The sequence below is a fragment of the Vicugna pacos genome, chromosome 6, assembly GCF_048564905.1.
Source record: "Vicugna pacos chromosome 6, VicPac4, whole genome shotgun sequence".
NCBI lineage: Eukaryota > Metazoa > Chordata > Mammalia > Artiodactyla > Camelidae > Vicugna > Vicugna pacos.
The window spans coordinates 88,224,294-88,243,560 of NC_132992.1; the positions used below are offsets into that span (position 1 = coordinate 88,224,294).

The following is a 19,267-nucleotide window of genomic DNA, read 5'->3' on the forward strand; positions in this document are numbered from 1 at the left end:
CCCATGTATCCACACGGCTTACCCTCACTTCATCCGCGGCTCAGGTCAAATATCACCTCCTCCGAGAGGCCTCCCCAGATTGTCCTCTTGATAGCATTCTACTCTGTTCCTTTTCTCTGCCCACACTTGACATCATTTTATATGCTTGTGTGTTTAATGTCTATATCCCCCGCCAAAATGTAACCTCCATGAAGGCAGGAATTTTGTTTTGTTTTTACTGTCTCTCTAGAGACCAAAAAAGTGCAGAGCACATGGTAGAATTGCAATAAATATTAGTGTGTAAAGCTGTTTAGCTGAAATTTTGTTACACAGCTTTTTTTAAATATATCTAATCATATCTCTAGTCATTCAACAAAGTCCATAGTTTATTTACATTTCTATATGGCTATGACAGGACACTTAAGTAACTCTGAGCATCACCAAGATGCTTCACTAAGTGGCATTGATTCTGGTGAATTCACTCTGGAGTCTGGCCCTCAGCCATGCAAGTTAAGAAGAGAGATCTCAACAGTGGCTAAGGATAGATAGGACCCTGAGATGTGGACTTTTCTTAACTAATCTCCCAAGAAACCAGCAGAGAAGACAGAGGACCAATTTATTTACAATGAGAAACAGATGGGTGAGTTGAGACTTGCACCCACTTCAGCAGTACATTCTCTTCCTGAAGGCAGGTTATGTGAGATGCCAAAGATCAGGAGTGCTTGGTGAATGCAAAACCAGGACAAGGCGTTGGCGCCAGCTGGCTTGATAGCTCCATCCCTGCTGTGCCTGCCAGGTGCTCTGGTCCTTCTGACAAGATGCACTTTCCCAGACATCCTCTGGATGGGCAGTGACAAGTTTTACCTCTGTGACTCCCCTTGGCATGTTCTCTCTTCAGGTCTTTGTAGATTAGGAGGCATTTACTGTCTTCAAGGTGACTTTCCATATTTCTGGTTTGATCCATTGTCATTTTATAATTAGGCTCTTTGAAGGCAATCTTCCCCTCCAGATCTGAGTAGGCTAGCCTGTCAGTGCTAAGCATTCTTTCTCTATACCTATGATTTTGACAGACACATTGTTATATATGCTTACATTTTGGATAGACATCTTCCTATATGACTTAAAAAGAGCTGGTGTCATTTACAATAAAATACCTAGGGACAATCTAAGAAAGATTGCTTCGCCCAGCGCAGCTCGGGACCGTGTCTGGAGACGGGCAAAGCAAGACTTAAGAAACAAAGAGACAAAGTAAAGAGCAAAGATGGGACCAGGGGACTCAAGATCTCGTGGATCTAGAGCATCGAAAGCCTAGTAGACATCATATTTATTAGGAGTATACAGCTCAGGGAAAAATGCGATCGTAGAGGTGGGGCTTTAGATATTCCATGCCCTAAGCACTAGGTTCTGCTTGCTGGTTAACTGATTAACATCACGCCTCTCCCTTCCAGGAACAATCACCCTCCTTGGGGTATGCAGATTTTCTAAGGCTATCCTAGTATTGCCTCCGGGACATCTTGAGATAGCAAATACTTCCCTTGGGTTAAACAGCATGCTTTCATGCGGGAACAAAGTTCTGTTAATGGATGATCTGGCTTTCCAGGAGGGTCCATAGTTTTACCCTAAGGAAATATCTGCCCTCCTTCGCTCCCTTACGTCAATCTCAGATTTCTCCTTATAAATTTTCTTTAGCATATATATGTGCTATAGGTCATCTACTGAGTAAAACATTAAAACAAAGCAAGCATGTGCGTTTTAAGCAAGTAAGTGTGAATATTTTAAGCTCATGGAAATTTAGGTGCGGATTGTTTTCTAGTTGCTTGTTTTCCAGCAGCTTGTTTCCCAGCAAAAGATGTGTAAGAACTCTATACTGAAAATGAAAAAAAAAAGAACACTGCCGATAGTAATTAAAAGTGAAATAAAGGGAGGGATATACGATGTTAATGGCTTGTAAAGTTCAATATTGTTAATACATCAATTCTTCCCCCAAAATGATCTGTAGAGTCAATGGAGTCCCAATCAAAATCTCAGTGTGTTTCTTTCCTTCCTTCCTTCCTCTTTCCCTCTCTCTCTCAATCTGTCTCTCTGGTGGACATTGATCATCTGATTCTGAAATATATATGGTAATGCAAAGGACCTAGAATAGTCCAGACAGTTTTGAAGAACAACAAACCTTGAGGACTTTACTGTCCAGACATTAAGATTTACTATAAAGTTACTGTAATTAGATAAGCCCATAGATCAATGGAACAGAATAAAGAGTCCAGAAACAGATCCACATATTCATAATCACTTGATTTACAACAAAGGCATTATTACAATTCAATGAGGGTAAGTATGGACTTTTCAATAAATGATGCAGGTCAATTGGAGAGCTATAAATTAAAAGCAAACAACCCACCCCCCAAAAAACCTTGACCTCTACCTCACACTATAGGCAAAATTACTTTGAGATAGATCACAGACCTAAATATGTAAGTCAAAATAATAAAACTAGAAAAGAATAAAACATAAGAGGAATTCTTCATAACCCTGGAGTGGGCAAAGATTTCTCAAGACAACATTAAAAGCATAAAAAGACAAGCCCCAGAATGGGGAAGATATTTGTAGTACATACTTGTGACAGAGTGCCTGTACTCAGAATATGTTAACAATTCCTACATGTCAACAAGAACCTGACAACTCAATTTAAAGATAGAAAATTTGAGTAACTGCTTCATAAAAGAAGATACTCAAATGACCAACCAGCGTACTGAAAAGGGCTGAAAGTCATTAATCATCAGAGAAATGCAAATGAAAAGATCCCATTACAACACTTTGGTCAAAATTAAATGCGCTGATAATACTAAGTGTTGACGAGGGTGTGGAGTAGCTGGAACTCACATACACAGTGGAGCATGGATTGGTACTCTCCCTTTGAAAATCATTTAGGAGTATTTACTGAAGCCAAATATAGATCTATACATGATTCAGCAATTCCATTCCTAGGTATATACCCAAGAGGGATAGCGGTTTTGTCTACAAAACACCTGTACAAGAATGTTCAGAGCAACATTACTCACAAATGCCTCAAACTAGAAACAATCTAAATGTCCATGAACAGGAGAAAGATACATGGTGATATCTACAATAGGAGAAAGATGCACTGTAGTAGTAGACAGTACCACACAGCAGTGAACCAGAGTGAACTGTTACCTCCAACGACGTGAAGAATCGTACAGGTGAAATACTGAGTGAAGGAAGTTAGATACAAGTGTAAATACCACATATAAAGTTGAAAAAACGGTATAACTAAGCCACAGGGATAGAGATCAGAATAGTGGTTACTTGGTGGTGGTGGAGGTAGTGGGGATGGAAGGCTATTCACTGGCAGGAAGCCTGCTGGGAGACTGGACATTTGCTATCATATATATATGTGTATATATATATATATATTTAATTTATTTATTGAAGTATAGTCAGTTTACAATGTTTTGTCAATTTCTGCTGTACAGCATAATGCTTCTGTCATAACTGAACATACATATATCCATTTTCATATTCTTTTTTCACCATAAGTTACTATACAATATTGAATATAGTTCCCTGTGCTATACAGTATGAACCTGTTTATCTATTTTATGTATATTAGTTAGTATCTGCTGCTGCCTCCTGATTTAAGTGATAACTACATGGGTGTGTACATAGGTAAAAATTCATTTGGCTCAATTAGGAGGGCTACAGAGATGGGGACAAGCACAAAGGCCTTAATATTTGCACACTTCACTGTATAAGTTGTACTTTAATAATCATTTAGAAAGGAGTTGGTACTCTATCTTAAAAAATAGTGAAGTATACCATGTGTCCTTAAAGTTTAAAAAAAACACAACACCCTGACACAGGAACTATATATTCACTCTCTTGTAATGACCTATAACGGAAAAGAGTCTGAAAAATTTCAGAATAGATACATGTATACGCATAACTGAATCATTTTGCCATACACCTGAAACTAAGACAATGCTGTAAATCAATAATGCTTCAATAAAAGTTGTTTATTTTGAAAACAAACAGATAAAAACCAGGCACTTCTTAAAATGTGGACTGTTCATACCCATAGAATTCCTTAGATCCACAAAAAAAAACCATTTGAATTCCTATAAAAAAATTTTGGAGTCCTTTATATTTAAAAAGAATTGAAGTTAATCAGAATGTGAGTCAGATCCTTTATTCAGAATGCATCTGGGTGTGGCCCAAAGTCAGTTTAGCTGATGTGGCCGGCGGACTCTAAGACACCCCCAGTGCTCTCCGCCCGCCGGTGTCCATGACTTTGTGCAACCCCTCCCCTTTGAATGTGGTTTGCTTCTCCCCAATGGAGTGCAGCAAAGCTTAGCCTACAGAGGACTATGAGTGAGATCACGCTAGCCACCTCTACTGCCTCCGGCCTTACGTGCTTTAACTACGCAAGCCGCTCTGTTGGAGAGGCCCACGTGGCCAGAAACTGGGAGGGGCCTCCACATACAGCCAGCAAGACACTGATGCCTTCAGTCCAACAGCTTTGAAGAACTGAGTCCTGCCAACCAAGCTGAGTGTGGAAGTGGATCCTTCCCAGCTGAGCCTTGAGATGAGACCATCTGACACCATGAACGTAGCCTTGTTGACAGACCCTGAAGCAGAGGACCTGGCTGAGCCAGGTCCAAATGCCTGACCTGCAGAAACTATTTGATAATAAATGTGTGTTATTCTAAGTAGCTTAAATTTTGTGGCAAATTGTTATCACAGAGATAACTAGTTACTGTGATATTAAAAAAATTTTTTTTTGTTGTCTTAATGGTGGTACTGGGGATGGAAGCTAGGACCTCATGGGGGCTAGGCATGCACCCTACCACTGAGCTATACTTGCCCTCCCTGATATTAAAAGATGTTAGTTAATATGATTGAACAGGCATCCTTACCTTCCAGGAGTTAACAATCTGAGATGATCACTATTATGGACTGAATGTTTGTATGCCCCACAATTCATATGTTGAAGCCCTAATTGTATATTTGGAAATGGGACCTCTAAGGAATTAAGGTTAAATGAGGTCATAAGGGTAAGGATGAGGCCCTGATCCAGTTGGGTTAGTATCCTTATAGGAAGAGACATCAGAGAACACGCTCTCTCTCTCTCTCTTACTCTCCCTCTCTGCCACGCGAGGACAGTGAGAAGGCTGCCATCTACAAGCCAGGAAGAGGGTTCTCACCAGAAACTAGTCCAGCTGATACCTTGATCTTGGACTTGCCAACCTCCAGAACTGTGAGGAGTACACTTCTGTTATTTAAGCCACCCATTCTGTGGTATTTTGATAGGGCAGTTCATCCTAAGGTAATTACCAACTGTGTTTTTTTTTGTTTTTGTTTTTTTTAGCCAGAATACTTGCAGAATTATAAATATTTGAACAGGAATACGGAGCTAATCTATGATGTCCTGAAGGAATCAGAAACAACTTAATTTTTTAAGTGCCAATATGTGCCAAGCACTGTTTTATTCTCTGGACTTAGTTTAAACAGTGTCCCTAACCTTCATGGAGCTTAGATTTTAGTGGGGATCACAGAATAAATAATAAAAGAGAATTGACAAGGAAGTTCTGGTTATGTGATAAGGACTATAGTGCAAATAAACACAATTTTGATAAGGTGGTCTGGGAAGGCATCCCTGAGGCAGTGGCATTTGAGCTTTGACAAACTGAGCACCCAGGCATCAGAAGATCTAGACAGCTCTGCAAAAGAGGACAACAGCATGGGGGCTCTGAGGTGGAGAGGACCTCAGCATGTTTAAGGAAAAGAAGTGAGGACAGTAGAATTGAAGCATAGCCAGGAAAGGGGAAGAGTCCGAGATGCATTTGGAGAGAAAATCAAGAGCCACGTCATGCAGGACCTTGTAAACCATTGCCAAGTTTGATTTTATGCTAAGAGCAATACTGAATCATTAAACTCAGTTGCAACGTAAGGGAGTGATAAGATCTAGAGAATGTTGCAAGTCCAGCTGCTGTCTATGGAGACTTGGTGGGAGAAAAGCAGGAGTGGAAGCAGGAGAAGAGTACTGAGGCTACTGCAGAGGTCCAAGCTCGAGTAGACAGTGGCTAAGGTTAGGGTGGTGGCAGAGGAGAAGGGGATGGGTTTCAGATGGATTTTGGAGGGGGAATCAGTAGGATCTGATGATGGACTGGATATGGGTAGCGAGAGAAAGGAACGAATCAAAGATACCAGCATGTGCTGGCTTGAGCCTGGGGCATGACTGAGAGGCAGAGACTAGAGGAGGCACAGGTCTGGGGCCAGTTCTAATCAACATGAGATTATGGTTCTTTCTTTCACGCAAATGATAGAAAGCACGTCCTTCAAAACATCTAAAAGGGGAATGAGAAGTTACTGAAAAGACAGCTCAAAAGTAAACCATTGCCAAGTATTTAAAAAGTATGCACCATTAGTAGCCAAATGAGTCATTGTAATTTATTATTGGGATAAAAATCTCTGTATCATACAGGATCTTCAATTATCAATGACACTGAAACACAGATTGCTTCTTCTTTGCTTGCGCTTAAAGCAGTCAGCTGACCTGACTGACCGGTTGCTACTCACAGCTCCAGGCCCGTTGTTAAAATAAAGCTACTAACTTTACTGTTTCTGCTTTATTCCAGTAATCGAAAGTAACAGTCATACTTGGTTTCTGAGTTGTTCTCCAGGGAGAAGGTCACAGAACTGTAACCTTACAAAACAGGTTAAATACCAAGAAGACCATGCCTTGGGTGCTAATGAGATAAAGAGATGGAAAAAGTGACAACCGTGAGCCTCTATGGAATTGGTCACCTGGAGGCATCATGATGCCACTCAGTCCAATGATGAGAAAATGATTCTGTTGACAGCTATCGATGCTTTATTGTTTGAGCTGTGGCCATAGAATCACCCCGCCCATCCCCAAGGTGGGCTCACAGTTTTGAAGGCACCAGCCTGCTCTGAGTCCCCTTGGCCCGGCAAAGTAGTAAAGCTGTGCAATTTGGCTCATCAGGGACGATCTTTTTTGCGGGGGGAGGCGCCAAACTTTCGGCAACATGAAGAGGTTCAAAAATATTTTCTGAAGATGGTTCTCTAGGAAGTCAGTCTCCCACCTTCTCAGTCTGCTGGTTTTCTGAATAAAATCGTTATTCCTTGTCCCCACCCCCATATATATCTTTTTTCTTTGTGTGTGTGTGTGTGTGTGTTGTTTTTTTTGATTTGCCTGCCCCGTGAACCTAAAATAACCAGTTTAGGAATCTCCCACTCTTTATGACAGTCTTGTGTGGAAAGCGCAATCTGAATGATACTTAAGATGCCAGTAGGAAACATCTTGCCCCTTCCTTAGCAGCTGCTAGAAAGCAGGCCTGGGGAGGGCAAGGGCTGCAGCGATATGGCCGATCCGGCCGCATCAGCATTGCTGGAGGCAGTGGGCCGGGGCTCCTGGCACAAGCCGGGCAAGGCTAACACAGTACGGATATTGTCTTAACCAACATACTGCTAATTGGCTTTATCTCACTTTCCACTTTCCTTGGCTCAAATTATAGCCTTAATTGGGTCCTAAACACTGGGGATTTGTGACCACCTCGATTGCAACTTACTTATGAAATATAAGCTGGATTAGACTGCAGTGGCTGGGTGTAAGGAAGAAACAGGATTCCAAGACAGGATTGTTGCTTTCAGGGTTGATAATCTCCATCTTCAGCCCTGACTTCTCTCTTCAGCTCTGGAAGTATGTTTTCAGTAGCCTGACTGACATTTCTGAAGGTCCCATGGGCACTTTAAAATCAACCCACATCAAACTCTTTTCACAGTCTCATCCCCTCGTTGCTGAAAGATCGGCCCCAGTCCCTCATGAGTCAAACTGAAACTCAGAGACAGGGTCTTGGAGCTTAGAAGAAAGACACAGCTTTATTACTTAGCCGGGCAAAGGGGACTTACAGCAGGCTGGTGCTTTCAAAACTGTGAGCCCACCTTGGGGATGGGCGGGGTGATTCTATGGCCACAGCTCAAACAATAAAGCATCGATAGCTGTCAACAGAATCATTTTCTCGTCTTAAGACTCAGAGTGGTGTCATGATGCCTCCAGGTAACCAATTCTATAGAGGCTCGCTGCTGTCACTTTTTCCATCTCTTTATCTTGTAAGAGCCCAAGGTGTGGTCTTCTTGGTATTTAACCTGTTTTGTAAGGTTACAGTTCTGTGACCTTCTCCCTGGAGAACAACTCAGAAACCAAGTATGACTGTTACTTTCGATTACTGGAATAAAGCAGAAACAGTAAAGTTAGTAGCTTTATTTTAACAACAGGCCTGGAGCTATGAGTAGCAACCAGTCAGGTCAGTTGACAGTACTAAGAGCAAGCATAAGAGAAAGCAATCTGTTAGCCTAAATGTGGCCATTTTATTAAGTTCCCTTCACCATGGCCCGGTTATCCTCTTGTTTCCTGTTTCATTCCCTGGTAGCTGCTTGGTTCATTCTGTCTCCCTCCCTAGAAGCTTTGTAACCATCTTTGTCTTCTTTCTCTTCCTCACCTCTCACAACCAGGATTGACACCATTGCTTAAATCTCTCTCCAATTGGTCCATTTATTTATTTATTTATTTAGTCCTTTTATTTTTTCATTTCAAGTGTCATCATCTCTTACCTGATCATGGCAAGGGCCATCTCACCTGTTCTGCACCTTCAAAACCTCTCCCAGTTCAAATTGATTCCCTATCCTTTGAGTGACCCTTCCCAAAACATCAGTGGAATCTCATTCCTGTTTTTAAAACTTTTGGTGGCTTCCCCACTCACAAAAAGATAAAATCCAAATCTCTCAGAAAGGCTTCAGGTCTTAGCTCAAAGGTCAGCTCCCCTGAGAGGCCTAATCTCACCACCCTATGTAAAGTTGAACTGCCACGTAATTCTATCACCTGATTTATTTAATTCATGGTTCTTCTTACAATTTATAATCCCCTTACCTGGTCATGTGTTTATCTGCTCCCATCGCCTAGAATGTGAGGTCTACGTGGGACAGTGATCTAGATAGTGTTTTTCATAGTGGAAAGTAATCCCTGCTTAGCATCATGATGGTGCATGGCAGGCCCGCAGTAATAATGTGTTGAATGATTGCCCCTCACTTTGCTTTCCAGCTTCATTCCCTTCACTCCCCACAACATAGTTTGTGATCTAGTTACTTCAAAAGTCTCCCTTTCTCCAAGTAAACTTCAAATTATTTGCACTTTCCTTTTCTTCCTTTCTTCCTTCCTCTTTCTGAATTGTTCCCTCTACCTGGCATGCTCTTCTCTTGTCTACTTACTGAATCCCAGCTTTCCTATCAAGAGACTTCTAAAGTCACCTCCTACGTGAAGTCTACCTTGACTCATCTGAAAATATAGTTCCTTTTAATAGTCTTCAGCAAGTAACATGGTACCTAGCACATTCTGATGCAGGAAAAATGAGTGTGGGGCGTGAGGAGGGCTGTGTTCCAGGTCTTGGTGAGTCCTTGGGACGTGCCCCACCGGGTGTGGGTCCTTGGCTTCGCGCAGGAAACAATTCAAGAGCAAGCCACAGTTGAGTAAAGGTAGATTTGTTTAGAGAGAGACATAGGGCACAGAGGGTAGGCTACTTCAAAAGGCAAAAGAAAGGCAAGGAAAGAGCTGTGGGAGTTGGGTGCTCAGGTTAAGTTAAAAATAGGTGCACACTCCATAGACAGAATGCAGGCCATCTCAGAAGAGGAGGGAGTGAAAAAGGGCGGCCAGGTGTGGTGGTGCCAGTTTTTATGGGCTCAGTAGCTTCACATGCCTACAGGTGGGATCATTCCTACTACCCTAGGGGAGGGGCTGGGATTCCCAGGAATTGGGCCACCGCCCACTCTTTGGCCTTTTATGGTTAGCCTTGGGACTGTCATGGCGTCTGCAGGCATGTTACTTATCACATTAATACCTTACAATGAGCATATAATGAAGCTCAACGTCTACTAGAAGTCAAACCTTCCACTATCTTAATCCTCAAGGCCAACTAGGAGTTGAATCTTCCACGATTTTGGTGTTAATTGTTGTCATTCCTTGAATGGCTGTGCCCTGCTCCCTTCCATTCTGTCTCAATTCCAGATACTAAATAAATAGTCCTTAGTTGTGTTACCTTGCTGCTCCAGTCTATGGAAGGCTGAAACAAAAATGATGTGGAACAACTATTGACTGAAAGCATGTAGGTTTAATGTCCATCTCTTCACTGCCTTCTGAGATGCCAGGCAGAGGACAGTCATGAGCTCAAGAAGTTCCTATTCTTTAATTTATAAAATATATCATCAGTGTCTATCTTTAGGAGCATTTTTAAAGACCATAGCCTTAATATTTTATTGATTTCACTGGATCTCAGACTTCCAAAATTTTAAGGACAGGTCTATTACTGGGCCCCCAGTTAATGCTACCTTGATGACAGGAGGGTAAGGGAATAAACAGAATTGAGAATCAAATACAAATCTGTCTCAGATCATTGCTGGTCAACAGAAATGAGGGCCACATATAATTTTTCTAGTAGCCACATTTTAAAAAGTAAAAAGAAACAGGTGAAATTTTCATATTCTTTAATGTAATACATCCAAAACACTATATAAAAAATTATCAATATTTCACATTCTTTTGTTCACATGAAGATCTCTGAAATTTGTGTGTCGTCTGTACTCACAGCATGTCAAACAGACTAGCCTCATTTCACGTTCTCAAAAGCCACACGTTACAAACGGCTACTGTACTGGACAATGCAGATTCAGATCCTGTGCTTTTCCCACTGGACCATTAGTTCTAGAACGTTAGTCCCACTAGCTGTTCGTGAAAAAAGGGAAATCCTTTGTCAAATTTTCTGAGAATTTACAAGCGCATATTAATACACATAAAGAATTCAGAACTTTAACTCTCCCGTATTTGATTTCTCCCCTCCCCTTCACTAACCTTCTGTGTTAACACTTTGGAGCGAGTTCTAAATTCGAAGAGCGAAGGAATATCAGAGTCAAGTCTGTCTCAGGCACCATTTATCAAACTTTTGCTGGGGGGAGGGGAGGTAGCGTCCAGATCCCACCTTAGGAATAAAGCGGGCTGCAAAACACAGCCTCAGGTAACCTATGGTCTTTGCTAATATCCCCAGTTACTGCCGCCAATGTTTTCACTGAACAGCTTTATCAATGAGTTTCAGTGCATACTGATGTAAAATTAGCTCGTATTCCCGAATCCGCTGCCATCACAGTCCTAGCCTGCAAATTTATTCCTTCAACAAATATTTCTTGAGCGCCCGCATACATATTGGTGGATAGAACAGGTCCAAAGCTCCGCACTGGGGAGGCGAGTCTACTGGGGAAGGAAAGAGTCCTGATAACACCTGCGCCCTCTGTCCCCGGCTGTGTCCAGCACCCCTCCTGCATAAGCACATTAAACAGGCGCCACTACCCTAGGAAGCAGGCATTACTTTCACTTCGCAGAAGACTAAGAACAGGTCGAGTAACTTGTTACGAGCCACGTGGCCCCGTCCGGAGGCCCGCGCTCGGCTGACACCAGGGGCACGCGTGGGTGCCTCGGTCCCCTCCAAACGCCTCCACGGACGCGGTCCGAGGAGAAGCGCGGTCGCCGCGACCTCGGGCGGCAAGAACCGCGGGACCTCACAATGCGCCGGGAGCGGCGCGTCTCCGGGCCCTTCCTCGCGCTGTCTGCGCCAGAGCTGACCGTCGCCCGTAGCCTCCCGCACCGCTCCCACGCGTCCCCGGATACCCGCTGCAGAAGCCAGACCGGATTGGGGCGGAAATCGCCCTACTGCCAGCCGGCGCACGAACTGCCGTTCCCGTGAGGCTTCGCGGCGCCGGGCGGCTGCTGCGCAGGCGCACGCACGGCGTACGTGGCGGCGTCAGCGGTTCTAGAACGTTGCTGTGGTAGCGCTCGGGCGCCATGTTAGGACGAAGGGGAAGGAGGAGAAGCGCTTAAAGCGGCGGGAGCGGGTGCGGGAGTGGGGTTGGACCCAGGGCTGAGGTAGGCCCCCCCCTCCCTCCCGCCTCAGTGGATCATGCCCAGGGCGGCAGCGGCGGCGGTTGCGGGGGGGAAGTGACTGGGCGGTGCCGGCGCAGGAGACGATGCCGTTGTAAGTGATTTGTATTCTCTTTTCTCTCGCACGCCGGCGGGGCTTTGGGGGCGTCAGGGGAGGGGGGCGGGGGGGCGCGCGAGCCGGGCCCTCGCCCCAGGGGGGAGGCAGGCGGGACTGGGGCTTCTTCCTGTTTCCTCTCCCACTCGTCGTCGCACTTCCCCTTGTGCTCGGTTCCCGCTTCCCCCCACCCCTTCCTGGCTTCAGCGGCCGTGGGGCTGGGGGCCTTCCCCTTCCGGAAGAGCCAGAGGAACCTCTAATCCTACTATTCTTGCTCCTCCGCCTCGTCCTATTAGAGAAATGAGGGGGAAAAAAACAGTGCCCAGCGGCTGGGGAGGAAGGCCCTGCTCCTCGCGGGGTCTGCGCACGGGGTTGGGGCTCGCCCCCCGGCGCCTCTTCGGCTCATTTCGCTGCTTCTGTTCCCTGCCTCCCTCTCCTTGCCGTTTCCGAAATGCCCAAATCGTTGCCAGTGTTAACCCACTTCCACGTCTGAGCTTGCATGAGCACCCAGTTTTGAGCGCCGAGCCCCTCTTTTAGAACTGCTCCCCAGGCTTTCAATCGCCAGGAAAAGGGCACTTTCTAGGGTGCCCCCTTCGAAAGGCCCTGTGTTATGTATTGCCCTCCCTGTTTTGTTTTGATAGGTTAGCCAGATTTCATCCTGTTTCCTTCTCTCTGCATCTCCAATGATACTTTTTGTTCTTCTGGTTGTAGACTTAAAGCTGGTCTATCTGTGCTTTCTCATCTCACTGGGCCTACGTCTTATACTTTCTTTTCCTTATAGGGTTTTTAAAAAGTTTTCGTTTTCTTTCTTTCTCTTTCAAAGAATGGAATGTAATTTGACAACTCATTGTTGGGGTCGAAAGATTACAGCCTTTTTTTTTTTCTACGTACATACAGCACTGTAGAGGCCTAAATAGTGAGACTGCATTTCTTCCATTTTTGAAGATTTAAGTGTAAGAGACGAGGAACCGAATTTTCTTTGTAGCTTCAAAACGAAGCATGTAATTGACACTTGCAGTTTTACTCAAATGCAGCGTGAAGGTTTTAGGGTTTCTAGACACCTGATGTAACACCCGATGTTTATTGTATTATTTTTTACGTGGAAAAAAGCTTCTTTTTTGCAGATAGCACTGATTATAGTTTTACAGCTTTATTTACATGTGTGTCTCTCTTTACAGGTGAGGCTCTAACTTTGACACAGGCTTTAAAGACATCTGTCGCATTTTACAGAATATTTTAAAAAGGAATTTCATGCTCCTTCTCACCCATTCCTGTCATTTTGTTAAGAAGCCTATCCACATATTTCTGTAATGAGAATATTTGTTTTAACTGGTTATACAGACCTAAAAATCTTGTAGTCTTCAAGGTCTCTGTTAACTGACTCATCCTTGTGTGGAATGATAAGAGTTACTATGAGAACTGAGTCTAAGCAAGATTTTTGTGACATAAAAAAAATTCAGCAGCAGTTAAACCTAAATGTTGCAGTAGTGCCATGTGACTTCTTTGTGTTAGCTCACATTTTATTGCTATTTTTGAAAAGGGACTTCTCTTTCTAATAATCATGTCAGTATTAAAAGTTGATCAGTACTAGGAAATGTATTTCTTAACAACGCTTTAGTGAAGAAATAATTTAATCTGTCTTTCTCTTTAGAAAGTAAAAGTACTTTTATACCTACTTTTTCCCAACATTCTTTGAGGAAGGGAGGTGTACATTTCCTTTAAAGATGTAAGTGCTTCATATTCTTTGGAAGTTAGTTCAAATGTTTGAAATAGAAGACAAAGTGAAGACAGTAGATTCACACATGGACATTGCCTTTCTCGTGTGTTTCTTGAAATGTGAATAGTATGACCAGTTTTTCATTAGCTGTCCCTCTTATTTTTAACTCGAAGTGTTTTACTTTCAAAATATACAACAAAAAGACCAAAGACTACGTAGTTAAATAGGCTTTTTTTCCCCATCATTAATTTGCTTTCTTTGTTTTTCATGTTCTGGTGTCATTAATTTTGTTTCTTTGATGTTCTGAATTGTGATTCCCAGGCTATCTTGTGTTTGACTTCCACTTTCATTTTTGGTATGCCTGTCCTGTTACTTTGGGTGAGTAGGTGGGGTTAAAGTGTAGATCATAGGTGAGTTGTCAGAATGGATGAAATCAAAAAACAGATTATTGAATTACAGGTCATTACAAAACATTGTGAACAAGCCTCCATATGTTGTTTAAAAGCATATGTAATTAAGTACATGATTTTGAAAGACTGGTGTGGTTAAGACCCATCATGGTGAAGCTTCCAAAAGTTTTGATAGTCTCAGGATCCATTAATACAGGGTTTCTCATGTTGATACTACTGATGTTTTAGGCTGATAATTCCTTGCAGGGGGCAAGCCTCTGTATATTAGTGTGTTAACAGCATCCCTGACCTCTATCTACTAGATTTCAGGAGTCCCCCTCCCCCCCCATCTCCTCAGTAATGACAACCAAACATGTCCAGATACTGCCAGATACCTGGGGGCCAAAACCTCTTTGTTGAGAATCACTGCTTTACTTTAGAATAATACCCTTATGGAAACTGTATTCTGATTTCTGCCCTGCTCCGTGCTGGTCAGATCATTATTTGCTATTAACTCAGTTCTGGCTATCACACTGGTGATAAAAAGAGTTTAAGGAGAGTAGATAATCAGTGACTTAGCATTCATGCCACTTTTGTAGAATGTTGTTGACGTTGTTGAATGTTGGAAGAGGTATTTAGCAAGACCTGCGGGAGACAGTAGCTTTTTTTCCAAGTATTTGTGGGGCTGTCACAAAGAAGAGGGAATTTGAGTAGTTTCATAACAGGCAGAACTGGGATCTTTTGGTGGCTAGTAACACTAGCAGTGGTTCTCAGTGTGATTTGTAGAAGCCTGGGCATTGGGGGGTCCTTGAGATCCTTTTGAGGAGTATATAAAATCCAAACTGTTTTCACAGTAATATTGAGATGTTATGTCTTTTTTACTCTGTTGACGTTTGAACCAATTGTGCAAAAGCAGTGGTGGGTAATGCTGCTCATGCTTTAGGAAGAATGGAGGCAGGGCACCGTATTCTACTAGTTGTCTTTGTATTACTACAGTATACACACACAGAGTTTGGAAAAACAGGCCTCCATGAAGCAGTAAAAAAATATTGATTTTATTAAGTCTTGACCCTTGAGTTTGTCTTTTAAATAAGTTGTGATAAAATGGGAGTTACACAAAGTTGTATGCGAAAAAGGAGGATGGTTGTTTTGCAAAGAGCACGTGAGTGATTTGTGAGCTAAGCTAGTGCTTTTCTCATGGAGCTCTGTTTTTACCTGAAAGAACAAGTTACGAACTATGGATATTCATATTTGACTACTTAGCATTTACTTGAAAAATGAATTGTCCCTGTCTCTTTAAGGAAAACAACTGAGTATTTGTGGCCAATGATACAATTTGAGCTTTCAAGCAGAAATTAGAATTTTGAAATGCTTTTTTTCTGTCCTTGTGAGCTTGACAGCCTCCCAATAAGTAAAAGAGTTTGTGATTAGATTGATGGTGATTATTAATGAACTCTTTTTTTTTTCCTTTAAGCAAGCATTATCAGTTTTTTTGGTGGGGGGGAGGTTAGGTTTATTTACTTTTCATGGAGGTACTGGGGATTGAACCTAGGACCTTGTGCATGATAGTGATAAGCATGTACTCTACCACTGAGCTGTATCCTCCCTTGATGAACATTTTTTGATACTGTATGATAATATGTTACCATTTGGAAGATACGCATATCTTCAGTGAACCCACATTTCCAAACCACCAATCGTAATGTGATGAAATCATACATGGGTTAAAAAGGTACATTTAAAGTGCAGGGTGGACCAGTGGATTTTATTGCAAGAGTACGAAGGGTTTATTGATGTGATTTCTGCTTTCATATTGTAATCTTTAAGAAATTAACCACTTGTGGCATTTTGGTGTAATATTAGAGAAGAATATCCACTATTTGAAAAGTCTTCCTGAAATATTCCTTTCCAGTTATAATGATATAATGCCAGGTTTTCTTGATGTGCAGTTACGGAAACAACTTATCAAAGTATTGAATGCAGAAGCAGCAGCCCTAGACTAAGCCAGAATTAAACAGATTTGCAAAAATGTAAAACAGTGCTGTTTTCACTGAATATTTTTGTTTTGGAAAAGTTTTTTTTTTTTAAAGTTACTTATGTTAACATGTAATAGATTTCTTGTTACTAAAATAAATAGACATTTAAAAAAATTTCCCAGTTATAATTTCCAATGCAGTTAATATTGGCAGACATAATCCATATAAACAAAAGCTCTTTGGAGTCCTCAATAAGTTTTAAGAGTTGTAGGGTCCTAAGACCCAAAAAGTTTGAGACCTGCTGCTGTAGGGTAGTAGCTGACAGCTCTCCCAAGCTGCTGTTACCAGTGGTGGTTAGTATAGCATCTCTGGTGGTTTTTGAACACAGTTTGGAGGAATGGACACACACATGATTGAAAGACATTTTTTGTTGTCAATAAAAAACAATGTCTTAGATAACCTTTAGGAAAGAGATTTTTGTTTCTCAGATTTTAAGATTTAGATTTTGTAATGAATTGCTTACTGCTTAATAAATGTTGGTTATGGTTTTGAAATGTGATATTTTAGCTTCAGCGTTTTCAGTTCATGTTTTTTTGATGGAGAAGTTTAGAAGGAAGGTTTTGGATTTGAGTAAATTTATAAGCCTATTCAGTTCCTGTTCCCTGACACCTATCCCCCACGTACCCCCTCCTCTGCTCCAAGCCTTCTGACCTGAAAACATACAACTTTTAAAATGTTTTGATTTGTCAGAATATTCCATTCCTTGGTAACTCAACAACTTTAAGTTAGCATTACAGTTAAATTTCACCTTCAGTTAAATCTAGACAGGTTTATGAAAGTTACTTTTAGGCAAAATGAGGCCAATTGGAGTCCCAGCTATTTCTCATTTTTGGTTGGGTGGGAGAAGCTTGTCTTTTATTTTGTATGTTCAATGTTCTGATTGTTTAGCAGGTTTTAAATAATTGTACAGTGTCAGTTTATAATTCACAAACGACACCATTGCAGGATATAGTGATTCTCAAAGTTGGTTAAATTGAGGCTCAGAGTCATCACTTATCTGAGGTCTTAAGGGTGCTCCGTTGTAGATAGGAGCTTAATTGAACTCTAGGTTCCATGTTCCATTCTCACTCTAGTACTATATACCTTTCCTCTTGTGTACCTTGTTGGAAACTGTGTTTCCTCAGCTCTATTGGAGTCTGTTTACATATCTTTAAGTAGAGTTAATTTTCAAAATCAAGTTTTGTGGAAGATTGTTGTACAGTCTTTGGATTTGTAAGTTTGCAGAATTTTATAGTGTTCTCCTTTGTGAAAATTTAAGAATTTGGGGAAGAAAAAAATGCACGAGTTTAAATTAGATATGTTTATTCCACTTCTGTCACAGAATTGTCTTTCAAATTTGTTTTCTCGTCTATATGGTTCAGAAACCAGCTTGTATTCCACTTTTTTTTTTTTTTTTAGTTTTAAAGTTACTATTTAAGAATAATCTTGTCATTTTGGTTATCAGAAACATCAAAATTGCATTTCCTGGTGTTAATGTGTATAATACTATGATTTAATATATTTTGACTATTCTTTTCTGATACACTTTTATGCTTTTCTGGATTCTGTAGTTACATTTCCTTCATTTTCAAGTTGTGCTTGGCAAATATTGATGCAGGAGTGCTGTGATTTGGCTGTTTTTTTTTTTTTTTTTTTTTTTTTTTTTACTTCTAGTCCCTCTTGGAGAGGGGGCAAGGGGACAGTTGCAAGTGCCCTTAGGAGGAAAGGAAAAATAATCTGGCATTGTTATGACTGAATAACAAGTACTTTTCCTGTGCATAATCAACCGTGTATTTCCAGTTTGGCCTTGGCATTCACCATTATTTATTCCCCTTGGGCATAAACTATTCCTTCATCTGTGTTTGAGTCTCTGCTGCTGCTTGCTAAATACCAGCTGGATAATCCACCTGGAATACATATTTTAAGACTAGAGTTAGGTTCTAAATATGTTTAGTACCACTTACACAGGATGGCAGGTGAATTAGCCATCCTCAGGATAATTTCTTAGTGAGCAAATACATTGTCTTGATTATATGCTTGACTCCTAAGCTACCAGTAAAATTAAAATATATATTAAACCTCTTGTGAAAGAGGAGACTGTATTATTTCTGCTAAGCATTAATATTTAATGCACATTCAGATACTTTAGAGAGATCCCATATTCCTATTCTGTTCAGCGTCCTTTTTCCCTGCTTAATTCGAATGGGCACATTATATTTGATGTTAAGGCCTTTAAACAGCAGATTGTGCTGTGATTACATTAGATGTTATTGTGATTTATCTGATTGCTTCCAACGAAGGATATCAAGTAAGTTAAGCTTTCAGTTTTAACTTCACTGACTAAAGCTAGGAAGAAATGATAGTGTTTTCTTTTGGCTATGAGCTATACGTTTTGAGGCCGTTGACACTGTTAATATCATGGGCCACCCAATTCCAAATGCCGCATAGGAGGGGGCAGGGATTCATCAGTAGCTTTGTTTAAATTGGGATGCAAAGTCGTTAAACATTAACTGTTTTGGAAAACACCATTGGTGATTTGTCGTCCCTTCCTTTGTGTGTTAGTCATCTGCCTAGAATGCCCTTTCCCCCTTCTCCCAGTCATTTAGAGTGCACACCGCCTTAACCTTTTGCTTCGGCATAGCCTTGATTCTTTGTTTCTGTAATATGTATTTTAAGCTTTTACTTTGCATTCATCTGTTGTTCAAGGATCTGAATCCCAGACCAAATTTAAATGGTCACTGAGAACAGAGATTATCTTTGTATTCCTGATTTTAGCATTGTCTTTCATACATATTTAGAATCCTAGTTCAGTAAATTTCAGCCTAATAAATAATACGCTTTCTGACAAAAATAAGTTAAATGAGGAAAAGTTTCTTTTAGGAAAATTGGATTGATGAAGTTTGATAACCTTGGATACTTTAGCAGTTTTCTGGAGCCATTAGTAAAGCATGATTTGCTTTGTATTTTTCTAATCATGAAGTATTACACTGAAAAATCTACTTTAAAGTTTTTATTGTATTCATTTCTTTAAAAAACATGTTTTGATTAGCATAAACT

General features: G+C 41.3%; 1 protein-coding gene and 1 long non-coding RNA gene across 7 annotated transcripts in view; one reads left to right on the forward strand and one right to left on the reverse strand.

Annotated features, from left to right (window-relative positions):
- Positions 1-10,534: 10,534 nt before the first annotated feature.
- LOC116281028 (uncharacterized) lies at positions 10,535-11,805 on the reverse strand. The gene is made up of 2 exons (XR_012073812.1): positions 10,916-11,805; positions 10,535-10,789 (listed from the first exon to the last, which is right to left on the reverse strand). It is a non-coding gene; the product is annotated as an uncharacterized lncRNA (long non-coding RNA).
- Positions 11,806-11,858: 53 nt separating this feature from the next.
- Positions 11,859-19,267, forward strand: part of PAPOLA (poly(A) polymerase alpha) — a 53,420-nt gene continuing 46,011 nt past the window's right edge. For 3 of the 6 annotated variants that reach the window (XM_015247668.3, XM_015247669.3, XM_015247670.3), the window contains exon 1: positions 11,859-12,089. In XM_015247668.3, coding sequence (XP_015103154.1) covers positions 12,082-12,089 — 8 coding nt within the window. In that variant the 5' untranslated portion in view covers positions 11,859-12,081. The remainder of the gene's footprint in view (positions 12,090-19,267) is intronic. The other 3 variants (XM_006213899.4, XM_072963676.1, XM_006213901.4) reach the window with 1 other exon arrangement.